This window comes from Acinonyx jubatus, chromosome D2 (genome assembly GCF_027475565.1).
Source record: "Acinonyx jubatus isolate Ajub_Pintada_27869175 chromosome D2, VMU_Ajub_asm_v1.0, whole genome shotgun sequence".
Classification (NCBI taxonomy): domain Eukaryota; kingdom Metazoa; phylum Chordata; class Mammalia; order Carnivora; family Felidae; genus Acinonyx; species Acinonyx jubatus.
Genome location: NC_069393.1, coordinates 51,683,148 through 51,706,224, shown reverse-complemented (window position 1 = coordinate 51,706,224; position 23,077 = coordinate 51,683,148). Strand labels below are relative to the sequence as shown.

Below are 23,077 nucleotides of genomic sequence, written 5' to 3'. Positions count from 1 at the left end.
AGAATTTGATGCTAGTCGACCTCCCTAAAAGAAATACAAAAGGTAGTCCTTGAGGCAAAAATAAAAGGACACGACAGTAACTCTAATTAACATGAAGAAATAAAGTCTCAGTAAAGGTAATATAGAGGTAAATATAAAGACAGTATAAACATACTTTTATTTTTGTAATTCCATTCTTCTGATTCAGAAAACAACTGTATAAATAAATAGTTATATTATGGTTTATATGTATAAAAATGTAAGTAGTATCTCAATAATAACACAAAAGAGGAAGATTAATACGAACTAGACTGGTTTTTTCATTTTTTTTAATGTTTGTTTATTTTCGAGACAGAGACAGAGCGTGAACAGAGGAGGGGCAGAGAGAGAGGGAGACACAGAATCCGAAACAGGCTCCAGGCTCTGAGCTGCCAGCACAGAGCATGAAGCAGGGCTCGAAACCACAAACCATGAGATCATGACCTGAGCCGAAGTCGGACGCCTAACCGACTGAGCCACCCAAGAGCCCCTAACTAGATTGTTTTAAGGTAGGATGTAAATTATAATCTCCAGGGCAAACACTAAGGAAATACTATATATATTACATGTGTGTACATATATATGTTAATTATCATATATTACGTTTACTTATATATTTAAATATATTTATATATAATTAACATACATATATATGTAGTTATGTTACTAATATATATATGTTTAGACATGTTAAAAGAAATGACAAGAGAATTAAAATGGTTCATGAGAAAACATCTACTTAATTCCAAAGAAAGTATTGGAGGGATAGAACAAAAAAGAAATAAGATATATTAAAACAAATGGTAGGTACAAATTTGATCTTATCAGTGATTACATTCAACACAAATGAACTATGGGGCTCCTGGGTGGCTCAGTTGGTTAAGCATCCGACTTTGGCTCAGGTCATGATCTCACAGTTCATGAGTTCGAGCCCTGTGTCGGGCTCTGTGCTGATAGCTCAGAGCCTGGAGCCCGCTTCAGATTCTGTGTCTCCCTCTCTCTCTGCCACTTCTCCACTTATTCTCTGTGTCTGTCTCTCCAAAAATGAATAAACACTAAAATAAAATTAAAAATTAAATTAAATTAAAATGAAATGAAATGAAATAAAAGCAAATGAATTAAATTAAACACTCCAATCAAAAGGCAGAAATAGGCAGACTGGATTTTTAAAAATTCATCTATATGCTATCTATAAGAGACATACTTTAGATTCTAAAACACAAAGAAATTGAAAATAAAAGGATGGAAAAATATACCATGCCAATAGTAACCAAAAGAGTTAGAGTGGCTATACTAGTATCAGCCAAAACAGACCGTAAGCCAAAAAAAAGAATACACAAAGAATGACATTTCATAATGAACTAAGGTTAATCCACCATGAAGATATAATAATTATAAATATACATTCACCTAAAAACAAAGCCTCAAAAATACATGAATGAAAAGTGGCAAAAATAAAGGAAAAATAGATAATTCAACAGTTACGACTGGAGACTTCAATATTACCACTTTCAATAACAAATAGGCAGAAGACCAACAAGGAAAGAAGATTTGAGTAACAGTATTAAATCAACTAGACCTAACAGATGTCTACAACACACCACAACAACAGCCAGATACACATTCTTCTCAGATGCACATGGAACATTCTCCAAGATAAACCATATGTTAGGCCATAAAACAAGCCTCCATAAATTTAAAAGGCCTGAAGTCATACAAAGTATGGTCTCTGACCACAGTGAGATAAAATTTGGAATTGGTAACAGAAGAACTTTTGGGAAATTCACAAACATATGGAAATGAAACAACACACCCTTAACTACCTGTTGGGTTAAAGAACAAATAACAAGAAATTAGAAAATATTTTGAGAAGAATGGAAACAAAAAAACATACAAAAACTCATGGAATGCAGCTAAAGCAGTGGTTAGAAGGAAATTTATAGCTGTAAATGTCTGTATTAAAAAACAAAAAAGATCTCAATCAATAACCTAAACTTCCAACTATGTGAAAGAAGCCAAGACACAAAAACCCACATTTACTATGACGCTATTTATATGAAATATCCAGAAGAAGCAAATCTATAGAGATAGAAAGTACATGCGTGGTTGCCAGGGGCTGAGGGAGGGGAGAATGAGGAGTGATTATTAATGGGTAAGAGGTTTCTTTCTTTGATAATGAAATGTTCTGGAATTAGCTTATTTATTTATTTAGAGAGGGAGAGACAGCATGAGCAGGACAGGAGAGAGAGAGAGAGTATCCCAAACAGGCTTGAATTCAAGAACTGTGATATTGTGACCTGAGCCAAAACCAAGAGTCGATGCTTAACTGACTGAGGCACTCGGGCACCCCAATAATGCTATTATTTTTCGAAAGAATAATTGTTTAATCAAAAATGAATATAATGTTGAAGAAGTAAACATATGTAGAAGCAATATATTTTAAAATAATTATGATGCAACACTAGCACAAATATAAGAAGGGTGAAATGAAAGTATATTGTTAAGGTTCTTCTACATGAAGTGGTATATCACTTGAAAGCAGATTATGATAATTTATAGAAAAAAGTAAGTGCTTTACTTGCAGGGAATATTTCACAAATATTTATGCATGAAGATTTACAACTCATTGAATTTATGGTAAGCCTTCAGAAAAGCAGGCCTAAAATGTGTACATGTCTTTCTTATTATACAAATATTTATGTGTATATACATACATATGTGCACATATACACAGACACACACACTATACATATACAAAAGATACTCACCAAAACAGAATAAATGTGTAAACATCGGTAAACAGGAGAAAAATCAACCAGATCCTGAACAGTTAAGACCTGAGAAATAAAACCACATTTTAAATATCAAACTACTAGCTTACTGTTGGATAATGTTAAGTTAAAGATAGACAAGGAGACTCATAGACTTCATGTTATAACATTTATCAACTATAAAAATCATAGTATTAACACAATGCCTTTTAATTGTCTTGGCTTTTATTCAATAGTTCATTCTTTATGTATTAATCATCATTGTTGAGTATTTTAGATTATAAGGTGATTAAAGGACAGAGACTGTATATCACTAACATGCTTGGGAGGAGAGAATATAGAGATTCTCTGAATACTGATTAAGAAAGAACAAAAAAGTAAATTTCAAAACCATTTATTTAATTTCCAGAGACTAATCAGGACTCACTAATTCCACATTAAGAAGACATTAAACTGTCTTAGGCAGTTTATTTGCCTGTATTCAGTACAATATCAGACTCCACAACATATGCATATACATACAAATACATGTGTGTACATACACACATACATGGAGATACACATAAATGCATATAGTCTCACTCATCTTCAGGCATATAGTAGAAACATACATACTGAACATTCAGTTGTTTTCAAAGCACAGAGAAGACCATGGGCATACATTCATATGGTTTATCAGTTAATTAAAAGTTCTACTATGCCTTGACTAGGACCTTAGAAACAGAATTTAAAATCTCAATGACAAAAGCAAAACTTAACAGCCTCCTCATGGTATTAACTAAATTCAAAAAACATTCAAAGGAAAAGACAGAAAGTAGGCTCAACTGAAGACTTTGTGTACAGAGTAAGATCAGGAATAAATTTGGATATAGAGGATGAAAGAAAGTGAATATTTAAGAATAATTTCAAGTTTTCTAGACATAAAACTTTTTCAAGAATTAAAAAACTTTAATCATATTAGAACCATTCTGTAATATCTCAGCACTAATGGGGGGTGGGGGAAGGTGGGCTTTCCAGAATTAGTCTAAACAGCAAGGTCAAGCCATCATGAAATTAAAAGTTTGCCACAGATAATTAAAATGAGTGATCACTACAAAAAAAATCATTACATTTACAATTTTACTGCTAATTATGGCAGAACACCCAGGTTCAACTACCTATGGCTTATAAATGTAATCTAGAATATATCCTGTTTCTCTGTCAATTATGCAGTCTATTATTTCAGATGACACATTGCTCTAAGAGCTCATTACAAACTGATCTACATAAATTCAATTTGCACATAGGAAGACTGACAGGCACAAAGATGTACATCACAACTGAAAAGAAATTCATGGAAAAAAAATAAAGAAAGGGAAGAAGAAGAGGGAGGGAGAGAAGGAGGGAAAAAGGAAGGAACTCCTGTCACCTCTTCTTCATTCTCATCCTCTTCCTCAAATGCACGTTTCAATTCAACTTCATTCCTTTCTTCTGGAATTCTATCATTGAAGTGAATATTCTTCCCAAATTGTACACGATTTTGCTTCTGCAAAGCAACACTGAAGGTTTTCTGCTGTTGTGCCTATATTGGAAAAAGAAAAATTCAGATTATTACAACAATTATTATGATCAAAATCAGTTCAAGAATTTGTTCATATTTTTCCATCTTTTTAATGGGCTTGGGTAAAGGATTTAGAGTAATGTCTCATTTTTTATTCATGATTTATGTTCTCAGTCTTCTTTCTGGACAGTTGTGCCAGGGTTTATCAATATTATTTGAAAAGACTAAGAACCAATTTTTGGCTTTGTTGATCCTCCCTAATGTATTTTGTTTTCTCTTATGTTGATTTCTATTCTTGATTATTTCCTTCCATTTTCTTTTTTTAAATTTTATTTTACTGTGGTAAGTGTACTTAACATGAAATTTACTCTTAACAAATTTTTAAGTGTATATGCATTTACACATACTAATATTAATATATTAATACATTGCTGACTATAGGTACAAGGTTATGCAGCAGACCTCTAGAGCTTATTCATCTTGCCTAACTGAAACTTTAGGTTTGCTGATGAGTAACTCATTTCCTCTTTGCCCCAGTTCCTGGCAACCACTATTCCACTCTGTGAGACTATGAATTTGACTATTTTAGATACGTCACAATTTCCTTTTTAAAGACCGTATACCACATACCACTATACGTATATACCACATTTTCTTAATCCACTCATCTGTCAATGGACATCTGTATTATTTCCATACCTTGGATATTGTGAACAATGATGCAATAAGCATGGGAAGTGCTAATCTCTCTCAAGATTCTGATTTCAATTCGTTTGGATTGATATCTATCTAGGATTGCTGGATCATACTGTAGTTCTATTTTTAACTTTTTGACTCCCCCTCTCTCTGCCCTTCCCTCACTCATGCTCTGTCTCTCTCTCTCTCTCAAAAATAAACATTAAAAAAAATTTAATAACTTTTTGAGGAACCTCCTCAAAATAGCAACTATACTATTTTGCATTTCCTCAACAGTATGCAAGGCTCTGATTTCTCCACACACCTGCCAACATTAGTTGTCTTTTGCTTGATAACAACAATCATGAGGGGGGGAGGTGATATATCACACAGTGATTTTGATTTGCATTTCCCTAATGGTTAGTGATATTGAGCATTTTTTCATATACCTGCTGGCAACCTGTATGTCTTCTTTGGAGCAATGTCTATCCAAATCCCTAGCTGATATAAAAAAAAATTTTTTTTTTCTTTAATCTCTATTTATTTTTGAGAGAGAGAGACAGAGTGAGAGTGGGGAAGGGACAGACAGAGAGGGAGATACAGAATCTGAAGTAGGCTCCAGGCTCTGAGCTGTCAATACAAAGCCCAATGCGGGGCTCGAACTCAAACTGGCTTGAACTCAAACCATGAGATCATGACCTGAGCCCAAGTCCCCCTGAACCAACTGAGCCACCCAGGCGCTCCCCCTAGCTGATTTTTAAATCAGGTCATTAAGGTTTCTTGCTATTGAGTTTTATGTAGTCCTTATATATTGTGGAAATTAATCCCTAATCAGACCTACAGTTTGCAACTATTTTCTCCCATTTTGTGGATTGTCTTTTCATACTGTTAATTGCTTCCTTTGATGTGTAGAAGCTTTTTAGTTTGGTATAAACCCACTTGTTTTGTTTTTGTTACCTGTGCTGTTTGGGTCATATCCTTCTATTTTCTTTGAATTTAATTTGTTTATTGTTGCTCTAACTCCTTGAGATGAATATTTATGTCACTGATTTCAGCCTTTCTTTCCTAATTCATAAATTTAAGGCTATAAATTTCCCTTAAATGTGACTTTTGCTGCACCCTACAAGTTTTGATATGTCATACTTTCATTATAATTCAAAATATTTTCTGGTTTAAATTGAGTTTCTTCTTTGATCTATGGATTATTTAGAATTTTACTTCTTAATTTCCAAACCTACAGAGATTTTCTACTTACCTATTTTTTCTGATTTCTGGAATAATTCCAATATGGTCAGAGAACATACTATCATTTCAATCCTTTTAAATTTACTGACATTTGCTCCATGAACCAGAATGTAATCAATTTTGGTAAACGTTCTTTAAAAAATGTATATTCTGAAATCATGCAATATACTGACATATGTCAATTAGGTCAGTGTTGTTAATCATATTATTTGAAAGGACTGTATCTTTATTAATTTTGTCTACTGTTCTAGCATTTACTGAGAGAAGTGTATTATTAATATCTCCCATTATGATCAAGTTGTCGATTTCTTTTAATTCTGACAATTTTTGCTTTATAAATTTTATTTTATTACGGGAACAAATTTAGAATTATTTTCTTGATGAACTGAATCTTTTTATCTCTATGAAATGTTCCTCTTTCTTCTACTAATAATTTTTTCTTCAAGCCTGCTTTGATATTAATACATACAAATTTTTGCTTTATATATTTTGAGATTACATTATTATGGGAAAAAATTTAGAACTGTTTATTTTCTTGATTAACTGAATCTTTTTATCACTATGAAGTGTTCCTCTTTCTTCTAATAATTTTGTTTTAAAGGCTGCTTTGATATTAATACACACACATCAGTTTTTTTAATTGATGTTTGCATGAGGTATCTTTTCCATCCCTTTGCTTTCAACCTCTCTATATGTTTACATGTAAGGTATGTCTCCTATAAGCAGAATAACTTAATAGAAATTTTCAAACCCATATCAATTCTCCTTCTAACTTATATGTGGTTGTTGTCTTGCACTATTTTAAATAAAGGGGCAAAGGTAAGAGTTGATAGTAGCTGAATCATATCAAAGTAAATATAATACAGGTATGTGAGAGGGAAAGGTATTATCCTTGTGCAAGTCATGATTTAGAGGTAGTGTGGGTCCAAAACCAACATGCCAGCAAAATAGTTGTCATAAAATAGTTTCTATAAATATGTAAATCCTATGTTTTTGTTTTACACAGCCAATATACTATACGCAATTTTACCCAAAATAGTTGTCCTGTTTACCTGTAACATCTCTGGGTTTTTAACTGGGATCATTTTCTGTCTGAAAATAGTATTTCTTTTATGTAGGTGTGCTAGAAATAAATTCTCTAGGTATTGTTTATCTGAAAAATATCTCCATTTCATCTCAATTTCTTTTTTTTTAAGTAAACTCTAACCCCAACATGGGGCTCGAATTCATGATCCCAAGGTCATGTCTACCAAGATGCGTCACACGTCATACTAACTGAGCCAGCCAGGTGCTCCCATTTCACGTCCATTTCTAAAAGACATTTTTTGGTGGGTAAACAATTCTAGGTTGACAGATAAGATTTGTTAGCACTTCAGATGTATTAGCTCACTGTCTTTTGGTTTCCATTGATTCTGCTGAGAAGTCAGCTATAAATTAGTATTATTACTGCTCTTTTAAAGATAACAGATTTTCCCCTCTGGCTGCTTTTAAGATTTTTCTTCTTTACTTTTCTAACATTTTACTATTCTATGCCTAAGTATGGGATTTCTGTATTTCTCCCACTTAGAATTCACAACACTTTTTGAATCCATGGCTTCAAGGTCTATCCATATTGTTTATGTCCATCTCTCTTTCTTCCCTTTGGGACTATAATTACACATATGTTAAACTTTTCCATCTTATCTCATATGTCTTTAAACTCTTTATTTTCTATCCTTCTGTTTCTCTGAGCTTCAATTTAGATAACTTCCTCTGACCTACCTTCTGGTTAATTAATTCTCTCTTTAGCTGTGTCTAAGCTGTTCTGCCAACTATACACTGAGTTCTTAATATGTTCATATATTTTCAGTTCTGAATTTACAGATGGTTTGCTTTATGGTTTTAACTGATCTGCCAAAATTCTTAATCTTGTCTTATAGTGCTTTGACTATGCTAACTTTAAAGTCCATGTCTAACAGTTCCATTGCTTAGACTTTGGTTTTCATCCTAGAGTTAGCTTTATATGAATTACCAAAGAGTATATTCCTCTTCATTTCAATGAGTCAAGTTAAATAATGATTCAACTATTTTAATGACCTTCGGTTTGGAATATTGTCAGTTTTACAAAAGAATTCCCACTAATTCTTTCCTAAGTGAAAAACCAGCCACATAAAATCTAAAATACCAGAAAAATTAAAAAGATATACATGCATGAATGTACATAAAATATGCTGCCTTAACTTCAATTGATTATTGCTAGTGAAAAAAAAAGTTTAATTTTCTGAAGCTCTAAAGTTACATGGGACCATTCACTTCCTGAGCTGGCATGTGTGTCTGTTGGTGGGGGGGAGTGGTTCACTCTTTGGCCAAAATCCCAACTCTATGAAATATCCACTAACCAACCTCACGGAAGGAACTACAGTATCAAGCTGTCCAAACTAACTTTGTCAAGGGTTTTCTGTTTTCAGAGAAGTATAAATCATTTTTTAAAAGCACTGCTTCCAAACTGTGTTGTATGCAAAACTAGCAGTATCAACAAGTATTTCTTGAGAAAAGGTTCTATACTCATTTAAGTTAAATAAACATTATATACTGTATCCCTTTTCAAGAGATTTAGAATTCATAACTGAAGAAATATGCTTAAATTTACCTCAGATTTCCAAAAGTTATTTGACCATTTAGTCCCGTTTTCCACTATAAAAATGTGTGCCAGAAAATATAACATGGAAAGTGTTAACTGAGACTATGAATTTTAGGTATTTAATTGTTAATTAAACATCACTCTACTCACAGTGGACTCATCTCTCACATTAGAAAGAGGGGGAAAAAACTACAAGTACTGTAGTACTACAAGTACTACAACTTTTGTTTTTCACCTTACAAATTTTCTCTGGGGACACCTGCGTGGCTCAGTCAGTTAAACATCTGACTCGATTTTGGCTCAGGTCATGACCTCACAGTCATGAGATGGAGCCCCATGTCAAGCTCTGCACTGAGTGAGGTAGCTGCTTAAGATTCTCTCTCCTTCTCCCTCTGCTCCTCCCCCGCGTTCTCTCTCTCAAAAAATTTAAAATATTTTTAAAAATAAAAAATTCTCCCCAAAGAAGCTAAAACTCAACTCTAAGATCCTTTAAAAAAATAACTTTTTGTGCGACTCAATTTGAGCATGGTACTAGATCCCAGGAAGGTAAAAATAAATTGGATATAACCCAACACTTAAAAAGCTTACTGCCTAGTTAAGGAAACAAAATTAAGCAATTATAATGTAGTGTGAAAAGTATACAGGATATAGACTGAGGAGGAAGTGACCATCTCTTGCTGGCAAGAGTGAGACAGAGAAAGGCAGATTCCATAGAATAGGAGATGCTTAAGCCAGCTTTTGGGGGAAAATGCAGGAATTCAGCAGAAAGGAAATTTGGAAAAATGGAAGGCATTCTAAATAGAGGAAACAAACTGTGTATTCAAAAATTTGTAAGAAATCCATTACTGCTATATCACAGGAAGGAGTACCAGGAGATGAGGCTTTTGTTTCACGCTGAAGAATTCAGATTTAGGTAAAGGGTCACTGGGAGTCACTGAAGAGAAAGTTGTCATACTCACATTTTAGAATAGCAAGCAAAAGACTAGAGATAAGGAGAATAATTAATTTGATATAACAACAGTCTAGGTACACAGAAAGGAGGATACAGAATCGACAGAAATTGAGAAGCAGAACTGATCGTTACTGAGTAGAATTTAGTAACAAATTACATAAAGAATATAAATACTCCTGAAAAGTCTAAAGTGCTCCCCAGTTTTTGCCTTGTGAAAACTGGACATATTACTCTGTGACATAATAAACATAGGAAAAATCAATACATTTTGTAAGAAGATAGTTTACTTTTAGAAATGCTAGATTTGATGTGCCTACAGGATACTAAAGCAAATATATAACAAGTAAATCCACAAATGGGACATTAGATAATAGAATTAAGACACGATTAGGAAAGGTTTCTGTGATGAAAGGTCTGTTTAAGTTGCAGAGGTAGGGAGCTTGACGCTTTTTACAAGAAAATAATGGTAATAAACTCGGAAGAGTCCATTCCCTTTCAGCAGGAAATTCTCATAAACCTGAAATCCTAGTGGACTGCCTCGGTAGAAAGAGTCCAGAGCTGATTCATGAAAAAGAGGTACGAGAAGATAAGTTTAATAATGAAACTTAGTTAAAACTGACTATATAATAGAACATGAACTTTAAGTGGTTTTTGTTTTGTTTTGTTTTGTTTGTTTGAGAGAGTGCAAGAGGGGGAGGGGCAGAGAGAGAGGGTCAGAGGGTCCAAAGTGGGCTCTGCACTGATAGCAGTGAGCCTGATGTGGGGCTTGAACTCATGAACCGCAAGATCATGACACTCAACTGACCGAACCACCTAGGTGCCCCTAGAACATGAACTTTAAACTATCATTGATATCCTTGTGCTGAAAATACCTTACCAAGTGATTATGGGTTTTTTTTTTTTTTTATCCCCATTACATACACAGAACTCCTTGCTCTTAGGAGACTTAGGAGAAAAAGTACTGAAGACATTGTGATGCTGAAAGCAAGAATGTAATGTTGAAGAACTCTCCAGTGTAGAACACTCACTCATCAGAAACAATCAGTCAAAAGGACTTTATATCCTGAGAAGAAATGGGAGATGCTACAAGAAGAATCAGAGGCTCCCCTGATTCTCATTTTATTTATTTATTTTTTAAACGAAGAGTTGGATTTTTTTTAATGTTTATTTATTTTTGAGACAGAGAGAGACAGAGCATGAACAGGGGAGGGTCAGAGAAAGAGGGAGACACAGAATCTGAAACAGGCTCCAGGCTCTGAGCTGTCAGCACAGAGCCTGACGCAGGGCTCGAACTCACGGACCGTGAGATCATGACCTGAGCCGAAGTCGGACGCTTAACCGACTGAGCCACCCAGGTTCCTCCCCCTGATTCTCATTTTATTATAGAATGCATCAGTCCTATTAAGTATCTCTTGAAGTGTCAACAGTGGAGGACAAAGATGATCACTTCAGAGAAAAGCTATGACATCTCATACTTTATTCCACCTGAATAGTGAGGTAATATCCAATCTTTTTGGTTCCACTTTCCTGGGGCTTTCTTTTATTATTATTTTTTTTTAATGCTTATTTTATTTTTGAGAGAGAGAGACAGAGAGAGAAGGGGACAGAGGAACTGAAGCGGGCTCTGTGCGGACAGCAGAGAGCCTGATGCAGAGTTCACTCTTAGGAACCATAAGATCATGACCTAAGCTGAAGTCGGATGCTTAACCGAGGGAGCCACCCACTCGCCTTTCCTGGGGCTTTCTTAACGGATGTTGTTCTCTGGAATAATGACAGTCTCTAGATTCAGCATCTCTGGATTCTTCTGAACTCTAGCTTCAAATCTTATTCTCTCATACTTACTTAGTCTTTATCTTTTCCAGGCTATTAATCTAAGGTTCCAACTCTAGCCTGCTGGCCAACACTTCTACCATTTCTTTTCCTATGCTACTGCCCACAATGAATCATATTTCTATCATTCCAATGGTAAGGAAAATGGCCTCAGATGTAGCTTCCAAAGGAAAGACAGGAAATTAACTTTGGCTTAAATTATCTTTTATAGCTTTTGTTTATTCACAGAAAACAAATATATATTTTTATCAACCAAGTATTTATCTGAACAAAAGATGCTATCGAAAATAATTTGAGGGGTGCCTGGGTGGCTCAGTCAGTTGGGCGTCTGACTTCGGCTCAGGTCATGATTTCACTGCTTATGAGTTCGAGCCCCACGTCGGGCTCTGTGCTGATAGCTCAGAGCCTGGAGCCTGCTTTGGATTCTGTGTCTCCCTCTCTCTATCTGTCCCTCCCTCATTCATGCTCTGTGTCTCTCTCTCTCAAGAATAAATAAAACATTTAAAAAAATGTTAAAAATAATAATTTGAAAATCAAATCTGCTATAGCCCACCTATAGATAAGCTATAGATAAGCAACAGTTAACAGGAAATTCTTTAAAAAGAAACAACTTTAAAAAACATTATTGCACAAATCTTACATTATTATATATGGTTTTCATTTATTATTAAAGTATATTGATCCTGATAAAGAATTTTCAAAATCTATACATCCCCAAAGTAAACAGTTTACTAAACAAATTTATTAAATCTGTTAAACAAATTAACATAGAATACTGTGCAAAGCTGAAACGATTAATAGGAATATAATGGAGATTATCTGATTTGAAGATAATTCTGGAAAAAGTTAAAGTAGAGGGGCACCTGGGTGACTCAGTCAGTTAACCATCTGACTTTGGCTAAGGTCATGATCTTGTGGTTCATGAATTTGAGCCCCACACTGGGTTCTGCACTGGTGGTGTTAAGCCTGCTTGGGATTCTCTCTCTTTCCCTCTCTCTCTGCCCCTTCCCCACTTTCTCTCTCTCTCTCAAAATAAATAAATAAACAAAAATAACTAATTAAAAAATAAGTTAAGTAGGGAAAAAGTTCATATACTGAATTTTAATTTCCTCTGTTGTGACAGTCTAATACAGATACATTTCTTTAATTAAAAACTAAAATAGGGGCACCTGGGTGGCTCAGTCAGTAAAGCGGCCGACTTCAGCTCAGGTCATGATCTCGCGTTCTGTGAGTTCGAGCCCCGCGTTGGGCTCTGTGCTGACACCTCAGAGCCTGTTTCAGATTCTGTGTCTCCCTCTCTCTCTGACCCTCCCCTGTTCATGCTTTGTCTCTCTCTGTCTCAAAAATAAATTAAATGTTTTAAAAAATTTTTTAAAAAAATAAAAAAATAAAGTAAAATAAAATAGAGGCACTGGGTGACTCAGTTGGTTAAGCATCTGCCTTCGGCTCAGGTCATGATCTCACAGTTCGTGAGTTCGAGCCCCACATTGGGCTCTCTGCTGTCAGCCCAGAGCCCACTTCGGATCCTCTGTCCCTCTCTCTCTCTCTCTTTCTGCCTCTCCACTGCTCCTGCAGGCACATGCATGCACTCTCTTTCTCTCTCTCTTTCAAAAATAAATAAATAAACTTTTAAAAAATAATAAAATAAAGTAAAAAGCTTCTCTGGAAGCCCTGGCAGGAGAAGGAAGCGAAGGTCGCACCTGCAGTGCACTCTCTGGCTCTCAGCTCAGGTGCTACCCAGTCGGCATACCTCTGCCCTACCCTGCCCCACCTCAAGCTTCTCTAAAGTAATTTCTAATACTTGAGAAAAAAAATTAGGAGGACTGTTTTATTTTTATGACACTATGATTATTAGAAGTTTTAGTTAAGAAATTTTAAAGTATAATCACTTTAAAACTTTTTACTAAAAATTTCAAATATAAACAAAGTGAACAGATAAATATAATTAACTCCCAAGTACTCATCACCTACCTTCAACAATTAATATTTATACATTCTTGTGTCATCTCTGTATCTTTACCCACTCAGTGCACAAACACACACACACACACACACACACACACACACACACACACACCAATGATTTTTTACAAATTTCTTTGAGGTCAGATTTATATATGCTGAGATGTATAGACCTTAACTGTACAATTTTGAAAAGCGGATGCACTTTTAGCATAAGACAAAACATTTCCATCTCCCCAGAAAGTCCCTTCATGTCCCTTTCCAGGCAATCTCCCCAACCAGAGGCAACCATTGCTCTGATTTTTTTTTTAAGTTTTATTTTAGTTTTGAGAGATAGAGAGCATGTGTAAGCAAGCAGGGAAGGGGCAGAGAGGTGGGGGGGGGAGGGGGGGGACATAGAGATCTGAAGCAGGCTCCATGCTGACAGCAGAGAGCCCGATGTGGGGTTCGAACTCCTGAACCCTGAGATCATGACCTGAGCTTAAGTCAGACACTTAACGCACTGAGCCACCCAGGCACCCCATGACTTTTTCTCTTTGGTTTCTCCTGCTTTACAACTGCAATATAAATGGAATCCCACAACCTGTGCTTTTTTGTGTGTCCAGCTTCTGTAGTTTAGCATAATGCCCAGGAGATTAATATTTGTTTTTGTACATATCAGTAATTTCATTCCTTTTTATTGCTAAGTAATACTCCATTATATTTTTATACAGCACAATTTGTTTATCCAGTCCCCTGTTGATGCCCCTTTGGGTTGTTTCCAGTTTGGGGCTAATCGTGAACAGAGTTGCTGTGAACATCACAAGGACATGTTTTCATTTCTCACTGGAATTATCTGGAAGAATGCTAATTCAAAAGGTAGGTACATTAACTTTATAACTGCCAAATCTTGTCTACTATTTTTTCTTCTTATTATTGACCTGTAGGAGTTGTCAACTCAAAGATAATACTTTTAAGGAGACAGTAATTTAAAATCTTATGATAAAAGGAATCCCATTTGCCTCTGTTTGTGGTTCGGCTAATTTTACAGCAAATTTGTCTGCTGGCACAAGTTAATATTATACCTGACTTACCAGGAGAAAGGTTGGTGAGTCAAGTTAGATTGATTTTACTTAAATACAGAATAACTGCAAACCAAAAGAAAATGCTGATTAAATCCATTCCAAGCAAGATTCAGGAAAAATAAGAAAAGGGTTAAGCTAAACAAAAATAAGCATTTTAGGTAACTAAAAAAAAAAAAAGGTAAACTTTGGATATATTCTATAACTTACACCACTGAATAACATTAAATTAGGGGCTCCTGGGTGGCTCAGTCGGTTGAGTGTCCGACTTTGGCTCAGGTCATGATCTCGCGGTCTGTGAGTTCGAGCCCTGCGTCGGGCTCTGTGCTGAGAGCTCAGAGCCTGGAGCCTGTGTCAGATTGTGTCTCCCTCTCACTCTGCCCCTCCCCCGCTCATGCTCTGCCTCTCTCTCTCTCTCTCTCTGTCAAAAATAGACATTTAAAAAAAATTTTTTTTAAACATTAAGAATTTTCTTTTTATTCTCACCTGTTTCATTGCTGTTTCACCTATTTTGTCAGAATGTTTTCGAATGCTTTCCAAAAAGTCTTTGAGATCAGACATGGAAATTTCTTTAATATCCTCACGGAGTTTAGGAAGATTTTCTATCATTAGCTGACAAAACCGGTATTGACTAACCCGGGGAAAATACACATTTTCTAATTGTTCCATAGTTTTTAGAGCAGAATAATACCTGTGAAAGTTAAAAATAAAACTCTATAAAAAGTTATTACATTAATTTTACAAAATAATCAGTCCAAACACTCCAATCAAAAAGGACACAGTTATAGTTAAAATAGGAAAAATTAATATTTATTTCTATTTACACAAACTATACCATATGAACAAGTTTGCAGGCTGAAAATTCATGACTTATACTACCATACAGCTTCCTTATTTCACTTCATCTAAATCTATAACACCATAAGCAGTATCATAGTCATCATAGTAAATGTATACCTTGAAAAAGTTCCAAAATTTTTAATGAGAATATTTAGTTATTTGACATGTGCTTTCATAATATCTCTCCCATCCATGTACTGTAACATAAATAATGTACGGATTTAATTCAAATGCAAGTAAAATGTATACTAAGGAGATTTTTTTTAAATTTTACACTATTTAAAGCACTTAGTAATAATAATAGGCATCATAAAAAACAAGTAAAAAACCACAGACTGATTTATTTTCAACCCAACAAATATATACTGAATGACACAGTGAGTATGCAGTAATTAGTAAAATACAGCCTATGCCCCAGAGAAACTGCTGTGTATTTTCATATACATACTTTGATTTTCTCTAGTCTTCTATGAGGTAGATGTCTATGGCAGACATTACTATTTACACTCTATAGATGAGAAACTGAAACACAGAGAGTATATAATTCGGCGAAGATATTATAATTAATTGGTAGAGAAAACAAAACTCTCAGTTTCCTACAATAATATTCACCACCAAAATCCACTGAAAGTAGGTAGAGGGATTTTTTTTAATATGAAATTTATTGTCAAATTGGTTTTCATACAACACCCAGTGCTCATCCCAACAGGTGCCCTCCTCAGTGCCCATCACCCACCCTCCCCTCTCTCCCACCCCCCATCAACCCTCAGTTTGTTCTCAGTTTTTAAGAGTCTCTTATGTTTTGGCTAGAGGGATTTTTTTTAATTAATCAAATAATATTTGACACTTTCCCATTGATTTGGATATTAAAAATGAGGAAAGGCACTATCTAGAGAACAACAATTATAGGTGCCTGGGTGGCTCAGTCAGTTGAGCATCCTGACTTTGGCTCAGGTCATGATCTCATGAGTTCAAGCCCTGTGCCAGGCTCTGTACCAACATCTTGGGGCCTGGAGCCTCCTTCAGATTCTGTGTCTCTGTTCTCTCTGCCCCACCTATGCTCGTGCTGTTTTTTTCTCTCTCTCTCAAAAATAAACAGTAAAAAAAATTTTTTTTAATTCAGTTTAAAGATATTTGTTGATTCTCCAGCCTATATTCCCAAAGATAGAGTATATTTTGCAAACTGTCACACAATCTACCACTAATTTAAAAATTAGATGACTAGGGGTGCCTGGGTGGCTCAGTTGGCTAAGCATCCAACTTAGGCTCAGGTCACGATCTCAGCACCACCTGATGCTACCATGTAGTAATTACCTCAATTTGGCCATGATTACATCTAGTCAATATCTACAACATTTCCAGATCTATATGCTTACATCCTATTTTAAAACATATCATGGAAATTATCTTTAAAATTATTCTAAAACAGATTAATACCTATTTGCAAGTCAATTGCAATAATCTAGTGATGTCCACATTATTGGCATTTTTTATTTTTTATAAATACTAAAATAAATTTCTCCCTATATTAAACCTCTACCAAGATGTGTGCTTTTATAAGTATGAGACATTTCAAAAAAATTATGTGTCATTCTTAAAGGGAAAACATGTGAATACTCTAATGGTTCTCCAGCCCATAGGGTACAAATTATGTCACTGTTCTTACTTTATTTGCCTTCCCCTGAGCATTTCCAATTCACCAGATTTTTAACTATCATAGAAGTTGTTACTTCAGTCTCTACTATCCTAAATACAATATCCTACATATAAGAAAAAATTACAAGATACATAAATAAGTAGAAAACTGTGACCCAAAAGTAAAAGAAAAAAGTCAATGGAAGTATACATACAGGTGGCCTAGAGCTTGTAATTAACAGATGAAACTTTAACAACAACATGTATTATAGAATCTAATAAAAAAAGAGTAGTTAAGAATCATGAAGAGATGGGGAACTGTAGTGGAGAAACAGATATTATAACAAAGAATCAAAAGAAAAAGCTGAAAATAAAATATCATAATGAAGAATTCATTCACTCAATGGGCTATTTAATAGCAGACTAGATACGGAAGAAAAAACTATTCATGAATGGAAGACAACTAAACAGACATTATGCAAAATGCACAAATACATACACACAAAGAAAAAAACAGGATCTCAGAATACTGTGAGATCAATAAAAATAGGCTCAGTAAAGTTTAAGATAGGTCCAAAAATTTATCCAGTATGAAACAGAAAAGAGAAAAGGAGAGTTCCTAGAAATTACGGACATTAAATGATCAAACATACATATAACTGGAGTTCCCAAAAGAGAGAAAGAAAATAATGGTGAAGAAATATTTGAAGAAATAAGAGTCCCCAAATTTTCTACATTGATGAAAAGTATCAACTCACAGATTCAAAATAAGCTAAATAACCTCCAAGTAATATAACTGCAAAGAAAAATCACACCTAAGCACATCACAGTCAAACTTATAAAAACAAAACATATGGAGTAAAATCGTAAAAGTAGCCAGAGGAAAAAAGACCTAATTACAAATCTAATATACAAATCTAATTACATTTGTAATGTGTGAAATAAACACATTTCCAGATACACAAAGCAAGACACTTTTCTTCAGAAGACAGATGTGTACTACAATAAATACTAAACAAAATTTATCATGCTAAAGGCAATTATACCAGTTAGAAGTCTGTATCTGCAAAAAGGGAAAAAGAGCAACAGAAAGGTTAAGTGGGTAAGTTTTATTAAAAACTCTCTTTTAGGGGCGCCTGGGTGGCTCAGTCGGTTAAGCGGCCAACTTCGGCTCAGGTCATGATCTCGCGGTCCGTGAGTTCGAGCCCCGCGTTGGGCTCTGTGCTGACAGCTCAGAGCCTGGAGCTTGTTTCGGATTCTTTGTCTCCCTCTCTCTGACCCTCCCCTGTTCATGCTTTGTCTCTCTCTGTCTCAAAAATAAATAAAACGTTAAAAAAAAAATTAAAAAAAAAATAAAAACTCTCTTTTAATTATGGTTAATAGGTGTATGATATATATAACATATATGTATATCATAAGTAAATTATATTAAAACAAAAACACAACAAACAGAGGGTGGGAATAAATACAATTGTACTGTTATAAGTTTTATATTTTGATGAAGTCTAACAACATTATTTGAAAGTGAACTGTGGTGAGTTAAACATGCATATTGTGCTCTCTAGAGTAGCTGCTAAAATGTTTAACAAAGATATATACTAGTAAGTGAACAGAGTTAGAGATAAATATATATACTAAAAAACTTAGTCATAAAAAGGAAGGAAGGAAGGAAGGAAGGAAGGAAGGAAGGAAGGAAGGAAGGAAGGAAGGAAAGAATCAGACAAACAGAAAACAGCAAGATTAAAAAGTCAACCATAATAGTAATTAAATAATTGTAAATGGTCTAGAACAAAGTAGAGATTGCCTACTGGATGAAAAAAAGTAATACCCAGCTATATGCTATTGGTAAGAAACACATTTTAAATATAAAGACTGAGGTTAAAAGCAAAAAAAAAGTCAAAGATACATCATGAAACATCTAGTATAAGCATGCTGGAATAACTAAAATGACCACATCAACACCAGGCAAAGTTGAATTCAAGACACAGAATATCACCAAAGATAAAGAAGGACATTTCATATGATACAGAGTCAAACAGTAAGAATATAAAAAAATCATAAATGTGAATGCATTTAACAACAGAGCTTTGAAATACATAAAAGAACATTTAAAGAACTAAAGGGAAAATAGACATACCACAATAGTTGAAAACTTAACACCCTTTTCTTACCCCTGATAGAACTGGCCAACAAAACAAAACACTAAGGGAAAAGAAAATTTGAACTGTTTTAACACTAACACAACCTAACTGGTATTTCTAGAACATTAAAGCCACAACTGCAAAATACACAGTCTCTTTAAGCACACGTGAAATATTCATCAAGACAGGTGATACGCTGGGTCACTAAACAAGTCTCAATAAATGTCAAAGGTCTGAAATCATACAGAGTATGTTCACTCACCCAATAGTATTAAACTAGAAATTAATAATAAAGATCATAACATATCCCAAAAATCTTCCAAGTACTTGAAAAGTAAACAATACACTTGTAAATAACCCAAAAGTAAAAAAAAAAAAGGAAAATAAAATATTTTAAACTAAAAGATAGTAAAAACAACATTTCAAAAGTTGTGGGGTGCAAATAAAGCAGTTCTCAGAGGAAAATGTATAACTTTAAATGTGTGTAATAAAAAAGAAAGGCATAAAATCACTGTTCTAAATTTCCACTGTCTGAAGAAAGAAAAAGAACAAATTAAACCCCAAGTATAACAATGGAAATAATAAAAACAAAAACAGAAATCAAAGAGTAAATAAACTCAAATGTTAGATCTTTGAAAATATCCATAAAATAGGTGCCTGGATGGCTCAGTCAGCTGAGCATCCAACTCTTGATTTTGGCTAGGGCATGATCCCAGAGCCATGAGATCAAGGCCTGCATGGTTTCTGGCTCCACGCCCAAGTTGGGCTCCAAGCTGGGTGTGGAGCCTGAGGATTCTCTCTCCCTCATCTTCTGCCCTTCCCCAACTCGAGCATGTGTGAGAGCTCTTTCTCTCTCTCAAAAAAAAAAAAAAAAAGAAAAGAAAACATCCATAAAATTGATAAACCTTGTTTCATACAAATCAAGGCAAATTAATGCAAATTGCTAACACTGAAAATGACAAAGATGAACATTTCTACAGATCCTGCAGACATTAAAAGGATAAAAGTTTATGCCAATAAATTAAACAACTCAGATAAAGTGGTCAAAGTCCTTCATAAAACATAAGATATGAAAACTGTCTCAAGAAGAAATACCGGACTTCAAGCTGCATTACAAAGCTGTAATCATCAAGACAGTATGGTACTGGCACAAAAACAGACACTCAGATCAATGGAACAGAATAGAGAACCCAGAAATGGACCCACAAACATATCGTCAACTAATCTTTGACAACGCAGGAAAGAATAGCCAATGGAATAAATATAGTCTCTTCAGCAAGTGGTGCTGGGAAAACTGGACTGCGACATGCAGAAGAATGAACCTGGACCACTTTCTTACACCATACACAAAAATAAACTCAAAATGGATGAAAGACCTAAATGTAAGACCCAAAGCCCTGAAAATCCTTGAGGAGAAAGCAGGCAAAAACCTCTTCGAACTTGGCCGCAGCAACTTCTTACTCAACATGTCTCTGGAGGCAAGAGAAACAAAAGCAAAAATGGACTACTGGGACCTCATCAAAATAAGCCTCTGCACAGCAAAGGAAACAATCAGCAAAACTAAAAGGCAACAGACAGAATGGGAGAAGATATTTGCAAACAACATATCAGACGAAGGGTTAGTATCCAAAATCTATAAAGAACTTATCAAACTCAACACCCAAAAATCAAATAATCCAGTGAAGAAATAGGCAAAAGACATGGATAGACACTTCTCCAAAGAAGACATCCAGATGGCCAACTGACACATGAAAAAATGCTCAACATCACTCATCACCAGGGAAATACAAATCAAAACCACAATGAGATACCACCTCACACCAGTCAGAATGGCTAACATTAACAACTCAGGGAACAACAGATGCTGGTGAGGATGTGGAGAAAGAGGATCTCTTTTGCACTGTTGGTGGGAGTGCAAACTGGTGCAGCCATTCTGGAAAACAGTAGGGAGGTTCCTCAAAAAATTAAAAATAGAACTACCCTACAACCCAGAAATTGCACTACTAGGTATTTATCCAAGGGATACAGGTATGCTGTTTCGAAGGGGCACATGCACCCCAATGTTTAGAGCAGCACTACTGAAAACAGCCAAAGTATGGAAAGAGCCCAAATGTCCATCAATGGATGAATGGATAAAGATGTGGTACATATATACAATGGAGTATTACTCGGCAATCAAAAAGAATGCAATCTTGCCATTCACAACTACGTGAATGGAACTGGAGGGTATTATGCTAAGCAAAATGAGTCAGTCAGAGAAAGACAAATATCATATGACTTCACTCATATGAGGATTTTAAGATACAGAACAGATGAACATAAGGGAAGGGAAGCAAAAATCATATAAAAACAGGGAGGGGGACAAAACAGAAGAGACTCTTAAATATGGAGAACAGAGGGTCACTGGAGACGTGCTGGGAGGGGGGATGGGCTAAATGGGTAAGGGGCATTAAGGAATCTACTACTGAAATCATTGTTGCACTACAGGCTAACTAACTTGGATGCAAATTAAAAAAATAAATTAAATAATTTAGGGTAAAAAAAAAAGAAGAACAAACAAAAAAGCTATTAAGCTTAACATATATTGAAGTAATGGGATTCATATCAAAATTTTGCCAGCTGGCCTTTGCTAAGAATACACTTAGGGCTTATTTCAAACTGGTTACTTTTTTCTTTCTCGGTTGGTATTTTTCTGTGATCTTCACTGGTAGGGCTCCACCAGATCTAGACTCTGGTAGGGCTCCTGAAGCTAAAACTCATTAAAGAGTAGTGGACTTCCTGGGCCCCTCCAAATTTTTATCTCTGAAGCCAGAACATGCTCAATCACCTTTAAATGTTCCTACCAAGCTCCAGCAGGGGCTTCTGCTCTCAGTAAACTGTGATAGCCTCTATTGCCTGTCTCTCTAATTCAGGGTGTAGCAGATTGCCCTATGATTTCAGTTTTCCAATGGATCTAAAAAAGGTTTTTTATTTTCAGTTTAACTTTTTGTTGTAAAGACAGGAATGATTACTACAAGGCTCTTTTACATGTCAGAACAGAAACTAGAAGTTCCTATTTTCATTCTTTTTTTTCCTTTTTCTTATTAATTTGTAAAAGCTCTTTACATATTATGGTTATGAGTCCTGTCACAAAAAAATAATCTTTCAAATGTTTTCTCCTAGTCTGTGGCTTGCCTACCAATTTTCTTACAAGAGTCTTTTGATAAATAAGTTTTTATTTGAAGTCCAATTTTCAATTTTGTATAGCTTTTTGTGATCCTTCTAAAAAATATCTTTGCTTACCCCAGTATTACGAAGAGAAACTCCTATATTTTCTTATAGAAGTTCTACAATTCTAGGTGGAGAACAAACACAAGACGCAACCATATGTTGCATCAAAGGAATACTTTAAATATAAAAATACAAGAGAGATTAAAAGTAAAGGGATGGAACAAGATACACTATGGTAACACTAATCAAAAGAACACTGGAGTAGCTATATTAACTTCAGATAAAGCAGACTTCAGAGCAAGGAAAATTATGAGATAGAAGCATTACATAATGATAAAATGATCAGTATCTAAAAAGACATAACAATCCTTAATGTGTATGTACCTAATAACAAAGTATCAAAATATGTGAGGCAAAAATTGATAGAACAGCAAGGAAAACAAATAAACCCACTAATATAGTTGAAGACCTCAAAACTCCTCTGGTAATCGACAGATCCAGCAGCCAGAAATTCAGTTAAGGATATGGTTGAACTGAAGAGCATTATCAGTCAACTGGGTTTCACGGACATTTACAG

General features: G+C 34.9%; 1 protein-coding gene across 12 annotated transcripts in view; it reads right to left on the bottom strand.

The window, feature by feature from the left end:
- Nucleotides 1-23,077, bottom strand: part of EXOC6 (exocyst complex component 6) — a 316,918-nt gene that overhangs the window by 139,261 nt on the left and 154,580 nt on the right. For all 12 annotated transcript variants that reach the window (XR_008292111.1, XM_053207218.1, XM_015061898.3 and 9 more), the window contains 3 exons: nucleotides 15,161-15,365; nucleotides 4,198-4,350; nucleotides 2,787-2,855 (listed from right to left, as the gene is read on the bottom strand). Coding sequence is in view for 11 of the 12 variants with exons in the window: in XM_053207218.1 (XP_053063193.1) it covers nucleotides 2,787-2,855; nucleotides 4,198-4,350; nucleotides 15,161-15,365 (427 nt within the window). In the remaining variant the exon portion in view is untranslated. The remainder of the gene's footprint in view (nucleotides 1-2,786; nucleotides 2,856-4,197; nucleotides 4,351-15,160; nucleotides 15,366-23,077) is intronic.